This window comes from Crocuta crocuta, unplaced genomic scaffold, assembly GCF_008692635.1.
Source record: "Crocuta crocuta isolate KB4526 unplaced genomic scaffold, BGI_CrCroc_1.0 scaffold384, whole genome shotgun sequence".
NCBI classification, from domain to species: Eukaryota; Metazoa; Chordata; class Mammalia; order Carnivora; family Hyaenidae; genus Crocuta; species Crocuta crocuta.
Window position 1 is genome coordinate 1014213 of NW_027532182.1, and position 19979 is coordinate 1034191.

Genomic DNA, 19979 nt, shown 5'->3' on the forward strand with positions numbered 1-19979 from the left:
CGGTCTTACAAACCTTTCATGTTTCTTGAAAATCTGAGACTGTAATTCACAACTATTATTACTAATGTCATGAGGGTATGTGTGAAGGGTATGTGGGGGGGTGGGTTTTAAGCCAAGGTAATAAGGGTGCAGTGAAAAGAACTCAGGACAGTTTGTCCTTTGGGGTTCTCAACTCTGCCATGAAACATCTGGGGGCGAGGTGAATGAGTTGAAATCTAAGGAGTATCTCTAGCTTTAGAATTCTGTAACTCAGTTTCATTTCGTTTTGTTGATGTCTTGGAAATAGGCAAAAAACCATACATTTTTCCCATTATTGTTGATCTAATGAATGTTAGCAAAGTGGTTTTATAATTAGTATTAGAATACTTAATTTTAGTCCGGAATTAAGTAAAGAGTATGCATTATAAAATTGGTAGAGAAGACACATGAAAGTGATAGGTAACATGTACAACGTCAGAATCTCTTGAAAGGTGAACCGAGCTGTAATTCTACATCTTTTTTTACAAGTTTGTTACTTAGAAAAATGTGCTTCAGATAGTTTCAGTTTCATTAACATGGATATAGCTTACTTTTTTTCATCAATTGAAATCAAATCTGTTAGAATAACAAAAGGAAGAAAATATTCTCATTCCCCCCTTTTGTGAGAGCATATTTGAGGATGTGAAAAACATTGTTTTCTTTCTTGAGATATTTCAGAGCATGAAGTATCTCACGAAACACTGGAACAAAACTCAGTTGAGGTAGTAGCATGAAGTACTTAGCCACAGTGTGTGGAACATAGCGCATGCCTCATCAGCGATGTTCATTTACTGCTGCTGCTCTTGATGTTCCCCTTCAGAGAACGGGCATTTCGTGTGGACATTCCTGGGAATTGTGACGGTCTCAAATAGCTTTTATCTCACTAATGCAGAGTATAAAATTCTGAAGTGAAACTGTTTTTGAAGGAGTCGATGACTGTTTGAAGTGTTATCACTAGGTACCCTGGCAGGGTCACATAGGTCTCTGGCTTCTACTGTACAAGAGCTGTGGTGTCTGTTACTTCTGGGGATTGGTATCCATGTTTGTGGTGCTAAAATGGAAGACTTTTGGTAAATGCATTTCACAAATAGCTTCACCTTTTTTTCCCGTATACTACTATTCTAAGAGCTTTATTGAGGTCTGATTTACATACCATAGATTTCACCTCTTTTAACTGCACAGTTCCACAATTTTTTCTAAATAGAAAGACTTGTGTGACATCACCAAAGCCCACTTTCAGAACATTTCTATCTCCCAGAAGATCCCAGGTGCCTGACAGCACTCACTTCTTTCTCCCATCCCTAGGGTGATCTGCTTTCGGGCTCCCAGAGTTTACCTTTCCTGGGCATTTCATGTCATAGACTCCTGCAATGTGTAGTCTTTTGTGACCGGTTTCTTCCATTTAACATGATTTTGAGGTTCATCTATGTGGTAGCCTGTATCAGCAGTTCCTTCTTTTCTTCCTGAACAGCATTCCATCGGCATACTTTCTTACATTTATTGTTAATATTTCTCTTATGTCAGAATTTTAGAATTGGTGGGTGCCCTTACTGATTGCCGCTTTGTTTAATACAATTTTCTGTGGTGATGGAATGTTCTGTACCTGCACTGTCCTGTATGAGTGACCCCTAGCCACATGTGTGTTGAGCACTTGAAACCGGTAACGTCATAAAATGTAAGAGGTCAGAAGGATGTAAGGAAGGTTAATTTTGCCCCTACGTTTCCTTATCTAACTGCTGCTCATGCTTTTAGCCCTTAGGGCAGGACCTCCTCTGTTGGCCTAGGAGCCCAGCTGCCTGAGGTCTTTGGTCATGCAGACGTCTTTTTGTGTGTGATGAAGTGGAAAGGGCTGGCCAACTGAGTAAGGGCCGCCTCCTCTGACTTCACACGCTGCTGTAAACACTGATTGGATGGGGTTGGCAGGGCCTTCAGTCACTTTGGGAACTTCATGAAGCAGGTCTGTCTTATTTTAGAATTATTGTTACCATACTGTCTTGTGTGTCATTTACATAGGGGCAGGTAGGAAGTATTTGTTGTGTAAACAGTTGAATTATTTTGTTACTAATCAGAGCTGCGACTTTGCTTTAACTTAGCACTAATCAGAGAGTCTTTTCTTTAATGTTCATGGAGGTGTGATTTACATGGTCTTAACAGATAAAAGCTAGCTCTCCCCCGCCACTACCACTATATACACCTTTTAAATAAAGACTTTTATTCTTAATTTTTGGTGGGGCAGAATTCTTTTGTTAAAGCCACAGGATGTGTTTAGTTCATAAACATCAGCAGTGTGTTCAATCAAGACTCTATACCCAGAATCTAAAAAGAGGAAGGGGAGCCTCTGTACACTGCAGCCCTCCGCTCCGGCAGCCGCCCATCTGGACAGAGGAACAGACCATGATGCTGGCGTCGGTGCTGGGGAGCGGCCCCCGGGCGGGCCTCTGCTCTGGCCCCTCCTGGGGCCCGCACTCTCGCTCCGGGCCCGCTCCACCTCAGCTGCTGACGTGCACCACGAGGAGATGGGCAGGGACACACGGGAGCACTGCACAGCCACCATCTCCTGCGACAAGACTGCTGAGGAGCCGTCTGTCGCCTCACCGTCCATGATGCTCTGTCCTGGCCTCTCAGCTGTCTCCTCTAGAGTACGAACTCTTTGTGGACAGAACCATGTCTTGTTGTTGTGTTTCTACCCAGTGCTTAGTACAATGCCTCCTGCACAGATGGTTGTTGAATGATCTGTTTGGAATGACAGAGTGTGGGATAGGCAGTGAGAAGGAGTCCTGCTTCTTAACAGTTCTCAGTAACACACTAACATTTTTATCTAAATGTGTTGTGAAGTGCTATTTGAAGATGCATTTGAAGAGTTAACCCAACATTTCCAGTTCCATGATCTTTTTCTTTAAGCAGCTGCCTATTCAGAACAAAACCTTCCTGAGAGTCAGATTAAGTAGTTTGGTCAAGATTACTCATTAAGTGTCAGAGCTTGGAATCAAACCTGTGTCTGAGTTGGAACAGTTCCTTGTAACTACTCTGCTTTGCAGCTTTTCTCAATTACAGCACTAAATTGTTGATCAGGGCCCAAACTGAAGATCATTAAATCATCATGGCTTATTATTCTCAAAATACTTTTTTGGCATTTATATTATGTTTGATTATTTTTTAAAAAAACTTTAATGTTTTATTTATTTCAGAGAGAGAGAGAGAGATGCAGTGTGAGCAGGGGAGGGTCAGAGAGAGAGGGGGACACAGAATCTGAAGCAGGCTCCAGGCTCTGAGCTAGCTGTCAGCACAGAGCCTGATGCGGGACTTGAACCCACGAACTGTGAGATCATGACCTGAGCCAAAGTCGGACGCTTAACTGACTGAGCCATCCAGGTGCCCCTATTATGTTTGATTATTGATAGCTAGAAGCTTAGTTTCATAAGATGAGGGCCACCTTCCTATAATAATACGGTGTTTTAAACTTTGCTGTGATTTCTGGGGAAAGTTTACCACATAATGAATCGATCCTTTTCTGTGTTTCTATTTTCTCTTTCTTGGCATTCTCATATAGCTAACATCTATGTCTATGTTATGTGGATAGGTATACATATAATTAAAGCACCATAAGAAGGAAATAGGCTACCTGAGATGTTACATGTTAGAAGCATGATACAAACCAAATATTAGAACCAAATGAAATGTAAGTGATAGTTTGATGTAGACCTTATGATGACATGAGGATTTGTGAAGTTATTGTAGTTTTTTCCTCAAGAATTTTAATCTCAAACTCATGTGTGAAATACTAGCTGGAATCCAGGGTAATGAAGTAGAATGTAAAACACTTAAGATGTGTCCTGTTCCTATTGTGAAGAAGCTCATAGTCTGGTAAATAGAGGAAAACCTGATTGCAAAAAAATTAACAGCAACATAACATTTTATAATGCAGTTTGTGATTCATTTCAAATTCCTTACAACTGCTATAGGAATTCACAAATAGGAACAAAGTCATCTGGGTTGATCGATGGCTGATCTGTGGTTTTTAAAGGAATTTGCAGTAGGTGAGCACAAGTAAGAACACATCATTTTACTGTACTCCTATGGGCAGAATTTCTAGATGTCTAGAAGTATTTAATTGCCAGGTTGCCTAGTTCAATTGTTTTTTTCCATGGTTACAGCAGAAACATACAAGGGCATGATTTTTTTTTCCCTTTTGAAATACAATCTGTTTTAACTACGGAAACATCTGTCATTATAAAGAAGCGTGTAAGGTGATATAATCTGCTTTCTCTGTATGACACACAAGGTTCCTTTTTGGTCTGATTTCTGCTTACCTCACCAGCCTAATCTCTCATTGCTTCTCTCAGGTACTCTTAGCCAGCTCCTCCCAAGTTTCCTGTTCTCTTTTGCCTCCTGGGCTTTGGGTATGTTGTGTCTTCTTGGATAACTGCCTCTTCACTTGATTGTCTTCTCATCTCTTCAGCCTCAGATTATACACACACACACACACACACACACACACACGCACGCACATAGTATACATAATGTACATAAACAATATACATAATAATGTATGGTAAATAAATAAATATATATATCCTTTTTTTTTAGGAAGCTTGTCACCTTGCAAAAACTGAATTAGATGCCCCTCCTGAATTTTCCTATAGCATTCTGACTTTACCTAATCCCCACCATAACTTCCAATTTATTTACCACTAGGTAGTAAGCAAACTTCTTGAGCCCAGAAATCTTAACTGTATCCCCTTCCCACCTCCCACCCCCCACAGCTGTATCCTCAATGCCCTAATGCATTTTCAATAAATATTTATTAAGTAGAAAAATCTCCTTAGGGTTAGGCCAATCACCTTTTAGGTGTTTCTTAAATATCATCGAAGAGGGAGATATGTTTATTTCATTAAGATAGTTTGTATTGATGGTTCTGAACTGTTTTAACTGAAGATAAAATAACCATCTATATGAACATCTTGGAATACAATGAAATAGTTTCTGTACAGTCACCTTCCAGAGCATATTCATCTTAGGGTTTTAGATTTTCCTTCATGTTCTTTTATTGAGTGTGCCTCTTAATACTGCTATACCAGCTATTTTCGGTTTATGTGTGAGGGTATGTATTTGTATGTTACATGCTTTTCTATATCTGTATTTTTATTGTGTTTTTGTTTTTAGGTCTGTCTCTTATAAGCCATATTTATCCAGATTTCATTTTACTTTTACTCATTTTGGTAATTTCTGCTTTTAGTAGGTTGCTTTAATCCATTTATGTTTATTACAATTATTGATATATTTGGACTTATTTCTACAATTTTTGTGGGTTTTGTTTTTATTTTTTTTCTTTTCATGTGTCTCCCTTCAATTGGATGAAGTTTTCATTGAACTTTTCCTCTGCTTTTTTTGAATGCTGTGGATTATATTTCTGTATATTTTTTTGGTGTACACTATTAAGTATTTTGGGTATATATTTAGTTAAATTTTGCCAATAAAGTCTAGAGTTATCTAGCTTTTTTTTTTTGCCTATTTATGTCAAAGTTCATAGCATGCCTTAGTTATCAACTAAACATTCCCTTGTATCCAGCTTACTGTTTTTAAGAGTTTGAGTTTTACATTTTTAAACCCTCAGAAATTAGCTTTTAAATGATTAATGGTTACTGTTCTATCAATCTCTATAGTAACTTGCTTCATGTAGCCCATGGGTCCCCTCTGTGTCCATTTTTCTTCTTGATGAACTGGATTTTCTAATAGCTCATCAATAGGTGGTACATTTTCTTAGCCTTTATATGTGTAAATAATTCTTTTCCTTTATTCTTGAATGATGGCTTGGCTGCATATAAAATTTTACGTTATTTTTTTCTCAGCTTTTTGAAGATATTACTCTATTGTCTTCTGACCTTTATTACAGCTTCTGAGAAGTGGGCTCTCTGTCATTCCTCTGAAGTAATCCGTTTTGTTGTTTCTCTCATAGCTTTTAAGATTGTTTTCGGGGAGCCTGGGTGGCTCTGTTGGTTGAGCGTCTGACTCTTGATTTAGGTGCAGGTCATGATCTCATGATTCATGAGATTGAGCCCTACGTGGGGCTCTACGCTGGCAGCATGGAGCCTACTTGGGATTCTCTCTCCCTCTCTCTCTCTGCCCCTCCTACCCTTCATCTGTCTTTCTCTCTCTCTCAGAATAAATAAACTTAAAAAAAAAAAAAAAGATTGTTTTTATTGTGTAGAATTTCAGTAGTGAAATTCTAATGTGGATTCATGTTTATACAGTCTAATGCTCTTTTTCTGTTGAATTTTTTTTTTTTAGTCAGACATAAATTATATAAAGTATAAGCTCAGTTAATTTTTACATACATGTATACCAGGTAACCATTACTAGTCAAGATTCATAGTATTTTCAGCAAGCTAAAGGCTCTTAGTACCCCTTCCTACTCCATACATCATAGGCTAAAATTACTCTACAGTCATTCAGAGCTCTTTCATGTTGAGGATACATATTTCTTTTCCGTTGTAGGAAGTTCTCAGCAATTATCTTTTCATATATTACTCTTCCCTTGGAAAATCCATTAGACAAACATTGCAGCCTCAATCTGTGTCTCTTTAAGTGCTCTCTTCTATTTTTAATCTTTTTTCCTCCCTATATTAAGTTCCAGGTAGTTCCTTAATGCAGCCTTTAACTCACGAATTCATTTCACTATGTCCAGTCTAGAATACATCCCATTGATTGTTTCTTTTTATTTTAGCGACTGTATTTTTCATTTCCAAGATTTCTAATTAGTTCTTTCCTTCTTACGTGATATTACTTTGTTTCTGTACATTGTTTTTTATCTCTTGTTCTTGTGATGGGTCTTTTACCTTCATTTGTCTTTCTGAACATCTTCAAAATACTTCTTTAAAAATCTTTGGCAGGCTGCCCTAAATGGATTGCGTCTGAAATATTTTTTTTGGTTATTAATTTTGTGGTTTTCTTTCTTAGCATTAAATTTCTTCAAATGTTTTGGAATTTCATGTTTTAATTTACTTTTCAGTGGAAGGCATTTTGTTCGTGTTGCAATGTCTTCCCACCCTTCCCTTTACCCACTCCTAGTCTAGGGATTTTGTTGTTGATATTGGAGATATCCGTAAGATGCAGTAATGGAGACAGAGGGTGGCTTGGCTCAGATCCTGGTAGTCAGGCAGTGTTTTTGTACCCCACCTTCCGAGACCTGCAGTTGTGATTAAAGCCATAGTCCTAGTCAACATGTCTTCATTGCTCACTTAATCAGCCTCCTATAATGAGTAAAGGCACTGATCCAGCCCTGGCTTTAAGGGGAGATTCTGATTTGCATCCCTGTCATCAGTAAATCAGTTTTAGTTCTCTTTGCTCCAAAGGAAACCACTGCATTCTCCCTGCTAACCACCCCCTCCACACAATACACACACCTGCTTCTAGATCCAGAAACAGCAAGGCAGGTCCTGCTCAACATTTTTGAGTTTCCATACTTTCTGTTGCACAGACATGTTTCTTATTTGACCTCAGTTGTGTCTATGACATTGTCTCACTTTGTTTAATATACTTCACTTATTTATGCTCTACAGTGCCAACAGGGTTTCAGAACTCACCTACAATGTTAACCCAGAAGTGCTATTAATTGTAAAGCTTTTCTCTTCATGGAATAACAGTCAAAATATATTAAAAAGAAAGGAATGGGTCTGGAATTGATTTGTTTGGAGGAGAGTATGCATTCGTTGTTCTTGTCTCTAAAATGTAAATTTCATCTTTTAACGTCTGCTTAATAATCTTTAGTAATTGTTTTTTATTATAACCAATACAGTTTATGTCCATTAGAGAGCCTTTAGAAAATACAGCAAACCATACATTTATACACATATTCAGGCATACACACATACACATGGAGAACTACTTGTAATTCCATAGCCCAGAGCTGGCTACTGAATATTTTGGTATTTTTTATTCATGTTTTACCCACTTAGGCACACTCCAACCCACATACTAATATTCATATTCAAAAAAAAAAAAAACAAAACAAACCCAGTCTTGTTTTGTAGGTGAAGCTGTGAGTGCTGGAGATGCCTTATGTGAAATAGAGACTGACAAAGCGGTGGTCACCTTAGATGCAAGTGATGATGGCATCTTGGCCAAAATAGTGGTAAGTTTTTATTTTGATTGTCTTCCATGGGATGAAGATCTCTTAAATGGGAAGTACCTTGACGTAAAGTCACCCTTTATTTTTACCACTGTATTTACGGTATTGTGTTATCTGTATCTACATAATACATTTTTAATTCAGATGTTTAAAATAGTTGAGGCTTAAGGTCTGATGATAGCCAGTGATGATCAGACAACACGGAAATATTTCAACCATGACAATGGTACTCAGTGTTTTGAGTTCCCTGGTACAGAATGAGAAGCATTCTGGCCTGAGAAGAGAGAAGGCTCTTTGAGGTAGAATTTGAAGACAAAGAAAACAGTAGGTTTAAGCTCAGCACTAGCAATTGCCGAGTTGGTAGTCCGTAAAATCAGAGAGAAGGAAAGTTTTACTGTATCCCATGAAATCAAGAAATCCTTTCTTCCTCTATCCCAGGACTCCCAGGATTAGAGGTGTGTAAGGTGGCCATCTGTCCAGCCCCCGTTCCCTAGACCAGAAGATCTTAAGTTGTCTGGTGTAGATTCTTGTCTATAGGTTTCATAGCAACACTCAGTGGCCTGGCCCAACTCTTACTCATCCTTACAGTTTGGACACTTTTGTAATCATTTAAAAATATATTTATATAAAAAGATATGTATGTAGTATATTTCACATACTTGAATATAGTTGAGTTGACAGTCTTGTCTATTGATAGTATATTTTCTGTTTCATAAGCTTTTTAATGAAATACATACTTGTGGGTTTAGCAAAACTGAAGTCATTTCCTTTGAGATCTCAATTTAAATAGATGCAGTAATTTTGAATATTTTTCTCTGGGCAGTCTTTGCTTTATAACTAATTTAAAATATGGAGGTATGCCTTGAATACTGTAATGGTATTACTAGAAGCAGAAGCTATTAGCATAGAATTTCAATCAAAATGTCTAGAAATAAAAGAAAGGTTAGTTAACAGAAGAAAATGTGGAATATCATGTAGTCATAAAAATTTTTTCTAGAAAAAAATATAATTTCTTTACATGTTATACATTAATAAAAATTTAAACATTTTTTTGAAAAAACACTTTTAAAATCATATATGTGCAGGGGCGCCTCAATGGCTCAGTCGGTTGAGCGTCTGGCTTTGGGTCAGGTCATGATCTTGTGGTTCGTTAGTTCGAGCTCACACATTGGGCTTTCTGCTCTCAGCGCAGAGTCTGCTTCAGGTCTTCTGTCTGCCTCTCTCTCTTCCCCTCCCCTGCTCCTGCTCTCTCTCTCTCAAAAATAAATAAAACATTTAAAAAATTAAAAAATTGTATATGAGCAGTGATTATAATCTTATAGGGCTTAAAAAAATATTTTTTTAATGTTTATTTTTGAGAGAATGGGAGACAGGATGCGAAGTGGGCTCTGGACTGACAGCAGAGAGCCCAACTGTGGGGCTCAAACCCACAAACCTCGAGATCATGATCTGTGCTAAGTCAGCCACTTAACCGACTGAGCCACCCAGGCCCCCCATTCTTACAGGACTTTAAAGAAAAATGTGTATAGAAAAGATTAGAATAAAATGTTATTAAAATGTCAGTTGTTTTGGGGGGATGGAACTAAGATCCTCCTATCCCGTATTTTCTATTTTTCTGTATTGTCTCAATTTTCTATAATATATATTTTGTTTTTATAATGAGATATTAGCATTTATGTGAAAGTTAAAATGCTTAAAGCCTATTTAGGATTACATGATGCATTCACTGATGGAGCATGTTTGTTTCTTCTAGAACATGTAATAATATGTTGTAACGGCTAAGATTGTAGGCTCTGGAGATACTCTGCTGCCTGATTCAGATAGCTAATACATTCTGCCAGTTATATAATAGTTGGCAAATTCTTTAGCCTTTGTGCCTTTTTCTTCATAATGAAATGGAGAAAATAATGTGTACATCATGGATCGTAGTAGAGATTGAGATAATACATATACACTCATTACAAGACCTGTCACCCACCAAGCATCAATATATATTGCTATCTTCATTCTTAATACAATTATGCGCCCAGCTCTTGGTGACCATTAGCTCGCATGTCAGTCTGTTTACCTAATAATTTGTATTGTTTTTTTGCGACTGGATGGCTAGTATTCACTTGTGCCTCTGTAGTTTGGTACAGAGACACTGCACATCTATTAGTAGTCCATTGTTGATGTGTTTTTAATTTGAGACGCCAGCTCACCTCTGTTTGGGCATGGATGTAACCCCTTCCTTTGTACATTTTATCCAAAGACTGCACTTTGGAATGTTATTGTCTATTTAGCTGTAGATCTATATATAGTTTTCCATTCGTGTTTCCTACTAGAAAATCCTTTTTCCTGTTATCTAGTCATTTCTATGTTGCTTTTTACATTCTAATTATCAAACTTTCTTTACATGTATGTCATCTACAATATTAACAGCCCTGTTAAAACACGTTGTTGAAAATAATTCCTTGGAGGAAATATGGATGGAAAGCTGAAATTTCTGTACCTTCATAACAAGGAAAATATAACTATTCATACCAAAACTAGTTTCTAACTGGGGAACCTGGGTGGCTTAGTCGGTTAAGCGTCCAACTTGGGCTCAGGTCATGATCTAATGGTCTGTGGATTTGAGCCTGTGGGTTCCAGCCCCGTGTGGGGCTCTGTGCTGACAGCTTAGAGCCTGGAGCCTACTTTGGATGTTGTGTCCCACCCCATTTCTACCCCTCCCCCGCTTGTGCTCTGTCTCTCTCTCTCTCTCAAAATAATAAACATTAAAAAAATAAAAAAATAGTTTTAACTAATTTATGCAGCATTCTGAAAAAGGAAAAGATTGCTTAAATTACCATATGTAATAATCCCAGCTGCATTTTATTGTGTATGCTTTTGGCAGACTGCATTCTTAGACCTAGCACTGCGTCCTTTGACTGTGAAAGTCTTCCTTCCAGAATTGACAGCTTTTCCCACTTAGCTGCCTTGTAATACATTTCACATTGCTAACACTGTTATAGGTCAGTAGCACCTTTTCATCTGGCCCCTAATGCTCTGAAAAGGTTGGGGGTCGAGTGGGAGATACGATTGATAAGGGCTTTAGCAACACAATGCCTACTTCCTGGCCAACGGGAAGATTATATGTATATTTTAGGGCTTTATGGCTTTATTATTATTCCACATGCATTTTGGATAATAGGAATGGGAGTATATTCATGTCCTAATGTATATAGTTTTCTGGAGAAAAACAATCAAGGTAAAATTACTGGGGATTTTTAGTCTTTCCCCATACTCCACTCTCAGCCCTCCCACCCCCCTGCAAGTCACACCTTTGTCTTTCATTGTGGAATAATTGTCATATGAGCACCCATAATAAAATGATTTTAATAAGAATACATATGAGAGATCTTTACTTTCAGAATCAAGAAGTTGAATGATTGTTCTTATTAAAAGGCAAGTGTTGACAAAAAGATCTAGTTTTTAGCTTGCCCATGTTTTTGAAACAATTAGAAATTATTGTCTGTATTGCTCTTCACATGGAGATTTGTTTGCACAGTCTTTGAGAGGTTTTTGTATTCTTCCCCTCCCCTTGCCCAGTTTCATTCTCTTTGTTCTCATTCGTAATTTTTGCATCTGATTTCCATTTTAGATATAAAATAATATTTATTACATTTTAATTAGAACGAGTGAAAAGCTTAGAAGCTCTTAATAATGTTAATAAATAATAATTGCTGTCAGTGTAGATACTTTTATGATTCATTTCCAGTTTAGTTCAGTTAATGAGAGAGTTGTTAAAAAGTCTCATTTAATCACTAGTAAATTGCTATGTGGAAAACCTTAAATCTTTACACAAATACCAGTTCGTAAGCTTCGTCTTAAAATTTTTTCGGCAAATTGGACAGCAAGTGTTTTAAATGATAATAGAATATTAGGATGACATATTTGGAGAATTTATTAAAGATTGTCTGGTTTGACTTCTAACATATTTAGGGTTATTATATGATTTGTTACAAACCAGGATACTTTTGAGGGTGAAGAGGATGGAGGTGTTAAGATTATTTAAACTTCTATAATTTTTTGAAATTTTAATTTATTGACTACCAAAACATTCACTGCTAGATTTTTATAATATTGGTAGATCATTATTGTTAAAATAATTTTTAATAATAGAATTCTTTCTGTAATCCATGGATATTAAGGCAAAATTTAAAAAAAATACTTGCTATACGTACACCTGGCTGGCTTAGTGTCATGGACACATGTCAAGGAGTATGCAACTCTTGATCTCCGGGTCATGAGTTGAAGCTCCGTGTTGGACAGAGCTTACTTGATCATACAAAAATTTAAAAAAACAACAAAGGCTCATTATTTTTGGTACTATTCATGTTCTTCACTCAATCTTTTAGTTGCATTTCACTCTAATATTGTGTCACTGGCATTTTGTTTAAAGAAGGTAGTTTTTCAATATAGTTTTTATCGTTAGGTCCCTTTCCTCCTTTACGGAGAAAGTTGTTTAACCTTTCTGTGCTTCAGTTTCCTCATCTGTACGTGAATAATAGTAGCACTTACCTTGTAATGTTGTTAGTAGAATTAAATGAGTTGACACAGTGCTAGAACAGTGCCTGGCAGCTGAATTCCAGACTGTTCCTCAAAGACTGAATGAGTGTTTTTTCTCCCCGCTCTGCAGTTTTAGTTTGTCATTGATTTGTTTTCAGTGTCGGTGTTTCTTATGTGTCTTCCTTTTAGACCAAAGTTTATTGTGCCCATGACTTAAAGTATATATGTTAAGGAATACAAACAATTTAAAACTGTATAATGGTTAGCCCATGATAGAAAATTTTTACTAAGTTTTCAAACCAAGTCAGTCATGTGACTCAGCTCCTCTCCACTAACCACAGTGCATGCCCCTTCTGTGCCCAGCAGCTCTCACTGTCCCGTTTTACAGAAGAAAATATTTAAATAATTGCTTATTATTTTTTAACATCACAGTCAAAATACAGTTTTTTACCAGCACCTTTAACGGAGTAAACCCCCTCAAATAAATTCTCTCTTGGGAAATCCTGCTGTGGTTATTTTGTCTGTTGACTTCAGCATCTCATATTCATGGATACACTGATGAGCTTTGGTGGGTTGTATTGAGCACGTTGCAGGTGATTCATTTCAGCCTATGGGCATGTCTCTTGTAAGGAAAGTAGCCCCATATCCAGGGTCTGTCTGGGCATGGAGGTCAGCAGCCTGTGTGTGGTCCTAATGGAGAAATAGGTCTCCTCAGGCCTTCCCACCTACTGGCTCGCCTTCTCCACCCCAGTCATGCCAGCCTCCTGATGGGCCTTTAGGCACAACTTTCCAACCCTTAACCGATGGGGCGCTCCTCTCCTGTCCACTCTTGATCCATGTTGAGTGTATTTTTTGTTTTAAAACAAAATTTTATTTGAAATAATATTAATTCATCCTTTTGACATAATATAAAACAACATGACTAGTCTGCAGAACTAAAACTTTTCAGTATGTGACAGACAGCTAAACAAATTGTTCTTGGGTTGTTTTGTATTTTTTTCACAGCTTGCAATTCATGAGATGTCCTTATCTTATGTACCCATTTCTTATATATACGTTTAGCTTCATCAAAGCATTATTTCTGTTCTTCTCCATCAGTAATTAGTAAACTTTGAAAACTTCCTCACTCCCAGAACTTAAGCCTTATTTATTTTTAGACTAGTGCATATACTAATAAACATCTAAATTAATGTTCATCGGAAATGTCATACCCATTTTAGGAGCTAAGCTCTTGCTTATAATTACTCTATTAGTGAACATCCTACAGCCTCACATTCCATTATTCACTACATTACATCCGTAATGAACTCTATTTAATGTAATTGAAAGGGAATGATACAAATTTTAGAGGTATGACATTTTCTTCCAGTACTGACCTGAAAACCATTGTCATCTGAAGTTTCTCTAGGGACTTCTCTTACTAACTAAATAAAAATCAACTCTTCCTTTATAAATGAATACTGCTGAAATGTTTAAAGTACGTTTAAATTTTTGTAAAAGACTTCAATCTTATTTATCCTTTTAATTGGCATTATCGATGAAAAATTGTTTGGTTAGCTGAGATACCACTGTGTTTCTGTTGTACTTATAAAAATTCATGGGGTTTGATTTTATTTCTCAGGTTTTGTAAATAGATACATAGGGAAAAAAATAAATATTGGGAAAGACAGAAACCAACATTAGTTGGTGGGTGGTAGTTAACCAGTTCTGTTTATACAATGGAATATTCTTTTCTCCAGAGACTGTTCACTGAACATATTTCATGTTAATGTTAGTAAAGAGAACCAAGGGGAATTAATTTCTTGTGAGCTCCTGGAATTCCTAAGCCATTGTGTAGAAACTATCTGGGAAATCGGGGCACCTGGGTGGCTCAGTCAGTTAAGCATCCCTCTTTGGTTCAGATCATGATCTCACAGTTCGTGAGTTCGAGCCCCGTGTTGGGCTCTGTGCTGACAATTCAGAGCCTGGAGCCTGTTTTGGATTCTGTGTCTCCCTCTCTCTCTCTCTGCCCCTCCCCTGCTTATGCTCTATCTCTCTCTTTCTCAAAAATAAACAAACATTAAAAAATTAGAGACAAAAAAAGAAACTATCTGAGAAAGACAAATAGTTAGTTGAAGCATGAAACCATAGTCTCCCGTTTGGATTTGTACTGATCACCATCAAAAGGAAGATGGTATGATTTCTCTTATATATTTAAAAGCTGTCAGAAGAAGATTCTAGATGTTTTTTCATGCTGTCACATTAATGACTGGGAGAGGGAGAATGGTGAAGGAAGGCATACATGGGGGAAGGCGGGAAAAGATGGTGGTGGGTGGAAGGAGGAGGCAGGCCGGCTTAGAAACAGATTTTAGCTCAAATTAAGATCTTTCTCATCAGTACAGAATTATGTAAACTAAACTTCAGGAGATCATGAGCCTTTCCATCTCTGCAATTATTTTCTTTTTAAAATATAGGTTGAAGAAGGATCTAAAAATATACGGCTAGGTTCACTAATTGGTTTGCTAGTTGAAGAAGGAGAAGATTGGAAACATGTTGAAATCCCCAAAGATGTAGGTCCTCCACCACCAGCTTCAAAACCATCGGTGCCTTCTCCCTCGCCAGAGCCACAGATTTCCACTCCTGCCAAAAAGGAACATGTACCAGGAAAACTGCCGTGAGTATGTTTATTTGGATGCTGATGTTTAAAAAAAAAAAAGTTATGGCAACTTTTAGGGTATTTTAATTATTATCATATTTATAACATCTTTGTACCTTATGTAGGAAGTGGCTGATCTTCCCTTTTTTCTCTTAGGTAACTGAGGCCTACAAATGATTATTTTACTGTCTTTGTTCATTCAGCAAACAAATAGTTCTTCAATACCTGCCATGTTCCAGGTCGTAGGAAAGCCCTGCTCGCCTGATGGAGAACAAAGCAAAAAGTCTGTGTTATCCATGTTGAACTTGAATTCATTTTTAGGATTCCAGGATGGAGTTTAATATATCAAGCTTCATATCATGTTTTCATCCATGGCATTCTAGTTGCCATGATGTGAATTCCAGTTTTAAATGTATAACTGATATAAAATTGAAACAGCAGGAGTGCCTGGGGTGGCTCGGTCGGTTAAGCCTCCGACTTTGGCTCAGGTCATGATCTCATGGTTCGTGAGTTCGAGCCCCATGCCAGGCTCTGTGCTGACAGCTCAGGGCCTGGAGCCTGCTTCAGATTCTGTGTCTCCCTTGCTCTCTGCTCCTTCCCTGCTCATTCCCTCTCTGCCTCTCTCTCTGTCTCTCTGTCTCTGTCTCTCAAAAACTAAATAAACATTAAAAAAACTTTTTAAAAATAAAATGGAATCAGCATCTTAACATGCATTTCTTTGCAACTATTCTGCATGTGAGTGTCTGACACAGATTAAAGCTCAATTTTGTCCCTGTATAACACACTTAGTAAACACCATTTCGTTTCAGCTCTGCATAGCTTTAATTGATGAACTCAGAAAATTCTAACAAGTTCTTTTATTTACTTTAACATTCTCTATAATTATGCAAAATTACTTTATGAGAAAAAGTTCATCAAGAAGGGTCCTCTTAAGAACCACTTTCGAACTTAAATAAAAGTGCAGAGTTTTTCCTTTCTAAAATTGTTTTCCTTCAGCTTACCAGTGTCAAAAAAATCCATAGTGCTTTTGAAGTGCTGAGTTGTAAATTCCCATCACCATTTACATGGCATTTCTGACCACATTGCTGTAACTTCGCTTCATTTACCGTGCAAATCAGAAGACAGCTCATGGCCGTGTTTACTGCCCTTCCCCTGTTGCAGAGACCACAGCCGGTAGGTTCTCTGTCTTTCTGTGAAGACCCATCACTAGAGACTTAATGAGCCTGAGGCCCCAGCGTGTAGGTTAAAAACCAGCAGACCTGTGAGCCACACAGTGTTGGCACACACCGTGATTTTCTTTTTTCCTTTTTTAAAATGTTTTATTTATTTCTGAGAGAGAGAGAGAGAGAGACAGCCTGAGCAGGGGAGGGTCAGAGAGAGAGGGAGACACAGAATCTGAAACAGGCTCCAGGCTCTGAGCTGGCTGTCAGCACAGAGCCCAATGCAGGGCTTGAACCCACGAACCATGAGATCAATGACCTGAGCCGAAGTTGGACGCTTAACCAACTGAGCCACCCAGGAGCCCTCATGATTTTCCTAAATAAAATTTTTGACTTGGTTATAATTAATCTTACAAAAAATCTAAAATTTCAGTTTCTTCTGAAAAATCTAAAGATTTGATAGCACCAGCCCATATCCTAGTTTAGAGCTGTTTCCCTGAAATGGAGAAAGTACTACATTTGTTCCTCTCCATTTTTTAGTTACACACTTTGGGAGCCAGCCCCTTGTATTCAATTTTCAGTGTTCAAATCTTTATCTAACTGTATAGTGATTTGTATTTGCTGCTTTGCCTAAAGGTCTTAATCGAAGAGTGGATACTCAGTAGTTGTGGGACCTTTTGGTATATCTCAGTTTCCGTGTCTAATAGTCAACCTAAGTGTTTTGCCTCTTAACTCTTTGGAGTAAATATAAAATAAAAATGCTTTCATATAAATACTAATGACTTTTAAAAATATATGAAGCATACAATTCAACAACAACAAAACAAACAACCCAATTATAATAGGCAGAGTAAGGGTGCCTGGTGGCTCCGTTGGTTAAACGTCCGACTTCAGCTCAGGTCATGATCTCCTGGTTTGCAGGTTCGGGTCCTGTGTCGGGCTCTGTGCTGACAGCTCAGACCCTGGAGGCTGCTTCAGATTCTGTGTGTCCCTGTGTCTCTGCCCCTCCCCCGCTTGTGCTCTCTCTCAAAAATAAACATTAAAGAAATTTTTTAAAAAACAGGCAAAATACTCAAATATCATTTCATCCAAAGAAAATGTATGGATAGCTAATAAACATGTGAGAAGATGCTCAGTGTCACTAATTATTAGGGAATTGCCAGTCAATGCCACAACGAGCTACCACTTCACATTCATTGGATTGGCATTGTTAAAATAATAATGATAATAGTAAGTGTTGATGGTATATAGAGAAATTAGAACCAATGTGCACTGTTGGTAGGAATGTAAAATTGTGCAATCACTGGAAAACAGCATGGCAGTTCCTAAAAAATTAAAAATAGAATTATCATATGATCCAGCAATGACTTTTCTGGGTATATACTCAAAAAAATTGAAAGCAGGAACTCAAAGAGATATTTGCATAGCCATGTATAGTATAGCAGCGTTATTCACAGTAACTAAAAGGTGGAACCACTCATGTGTCCAAAGTGTGCTCTATACGTTCACCTTTGGAAAGGAAGGAAATACTGACACATAGACCATGACATGGATGAACCTTGAAGGTATTATGCTAAGTAAAATAAGCCAACCACAAAAGGACAGGCACTATATGATTCCACTTCTATGAATTACCCAGAGTAGTCAGATTGGTAAAGACAGAGTAAAAGCTGGCTGTTGGGAGCTGGGGAAGTGGGGAGTTAGTGTTTAATGGAGACAGAGTTTCAGTTTAGAGAATGAAAGTTCTGAAGATGGATGGTGGTGATGATTGCACAGCAGTGTAATTGTACTTAATGCCATTTAATTGTACACCTAAAAATGTTTACAATTATAAATTTTATGTATATTTTACCACACACAGAAAAAATGAGGGAACGATATATCTAGTTCCGTATTGATGTATTTGATTAGGAATCATTTGAAAAATTACTACTCAAAATAGAAGCTCTCTTCTTTTGAATATTTACTGGTTTTTGTTTGTTTGTTTTTTAGAGAGTGAGAGCAGGGGAGATGGGCAGAGGAGAGAGAAAGAGAGAGAAACTTAAGCAGGCTACTCTCAGTGCAGAGTTCAACATGGGGCTCAATCTCATGACCCTGGGACTATGACCTGAGCTGAAATTAAGAGTTGGACACTCAACCAATTGAGCCACCCAGGCACCCTGAATATTTACCCTTATTAAAGGAATATTTTGAAATAGTAACTAATTAAATTTGTATGAAAATGTTTTGGTAGTAAAATAAACCAGATTAGTACAGATGAATTTGTTAGACTGTGACTATCTCTGGAATTCATATAACTTCATTTTAAGTTTTTATTTTTCTAAGTTTCAGCAAAACTGTTGACGTTTAGGTATATTTGATTCAAATGTAAGTGTTTATTGGTTTCCTTAATCTCTTCATGTTTTGTTCTTAGGTTCCGTTTAAGTCCAGCTGCCCGTAATATTCTGGAAAAACACTCCCTGGATGCTAGCCAGGGCACAGCCACTGGCCCTCGGGGGATATTCACTAAAGAGTATGTTTGTGCTTTTTTTTTTAATTAAAAAAAATTCTTTTAAGTTTATTTACTTATTTAGAGACAGAGAGAGAGGGTGCAAGCAGGGGAGGAACAGAAATAGAGTCCTACGCAGGCTCTGCATTGTCAGTGCAAGCCCAAGAACTCCCGAAACTGTGAGATCATGACCTTAGCTGAAATCAAGAGTCAGACGCTTAACCAACTGAGCCACCCAGGCGCCCTATTTGTGCTTTTTGTAACAACCAGTTCCATTATTTATCATGATCATCCTCTTCTGAAAGTAGTTAAAGAAGAGCTTATTCACTGTTAAGATTTAAAAGGATGTATACTGTTCTTTTGTATTTTTAATTGCTTTTATCAGTGTGGACTCGTATTCTGTGCAAGGGTTGTTTCTGAATAATTACAGCATGAGTGAAGAACAGTTTTAATTTGGTAACAAAGCCAGATCCTTAGAAATGGTGATAAGTGAAGAAAATTGGAGTGCAGAGTGGTAAACCTTTATACTGTTTTACGTTTACTTGAAATAGGTTCGCAATCACAGTTAAAATTTTAAAACCTAGAAATATACTTTTAAAAATACTTTCATTCTTATCTGTTTGGAATTTAGTCAATTGTATGATCAAAGAGATTTCCGTTTATAATTGGCCTTCTTCTTGGATTTTCTCTTCTGTTGCACTGATCTCACTGTCCATGAGTTAGGACCTCCCTTGCTTAGTACCACACTCTTAATTATAAATATTCTCAAGTAAGGTTTAAAATTTAATAGAATTATCCTTGCTCTTCTTTTTCAGTAGACCATGTTCTTGGTTTATTCTTACTTTATTATTCTTCCAAATGAATTTTAAACCATTCATATGCCCTATGGTGGATCTCCGCAGGGGATGATGGTGATTTTATTGGGATTGTATCACATTGTACAGTTAACTTGGGGAAGAATTGAGATCTTGATGATCCTGAGTCTTCCTGTTCAAGAACACAGATATGTTTTTCCATTTG

At 37.4% G+C, this 19979-nt stretch overlaps 1 protein-coding gene across 1 annotated transcript in view; it reads left to right on the forward strand.

Moving 5' to 3' along the window:
• Nucleotides 1–19979, forward strand: part of PDHX (pyruvate dehydrogenase complex component X) — a 71435-nt gene that overhangs the window by 20275 nt on the left and 31181 nt on the right. The window contains exons 3-5 of the mRNA XM_077777478.1: nucleotides 8049–8149; nucleotides 15130–15329; nucleotides 18885–18983. Of these exons, the coding sequence (XP_077633604.1) occupies nucleotides 8049–8149; nucleotides 15130–15329; nucleotides 18885–18983 (400 nt within the window). The remainder of the gene's footprint in view (nucleotides 1–8048; nucleotides 8150–15129; nucleotides 15330–18884; nucleotides 18984–19979) is intronic.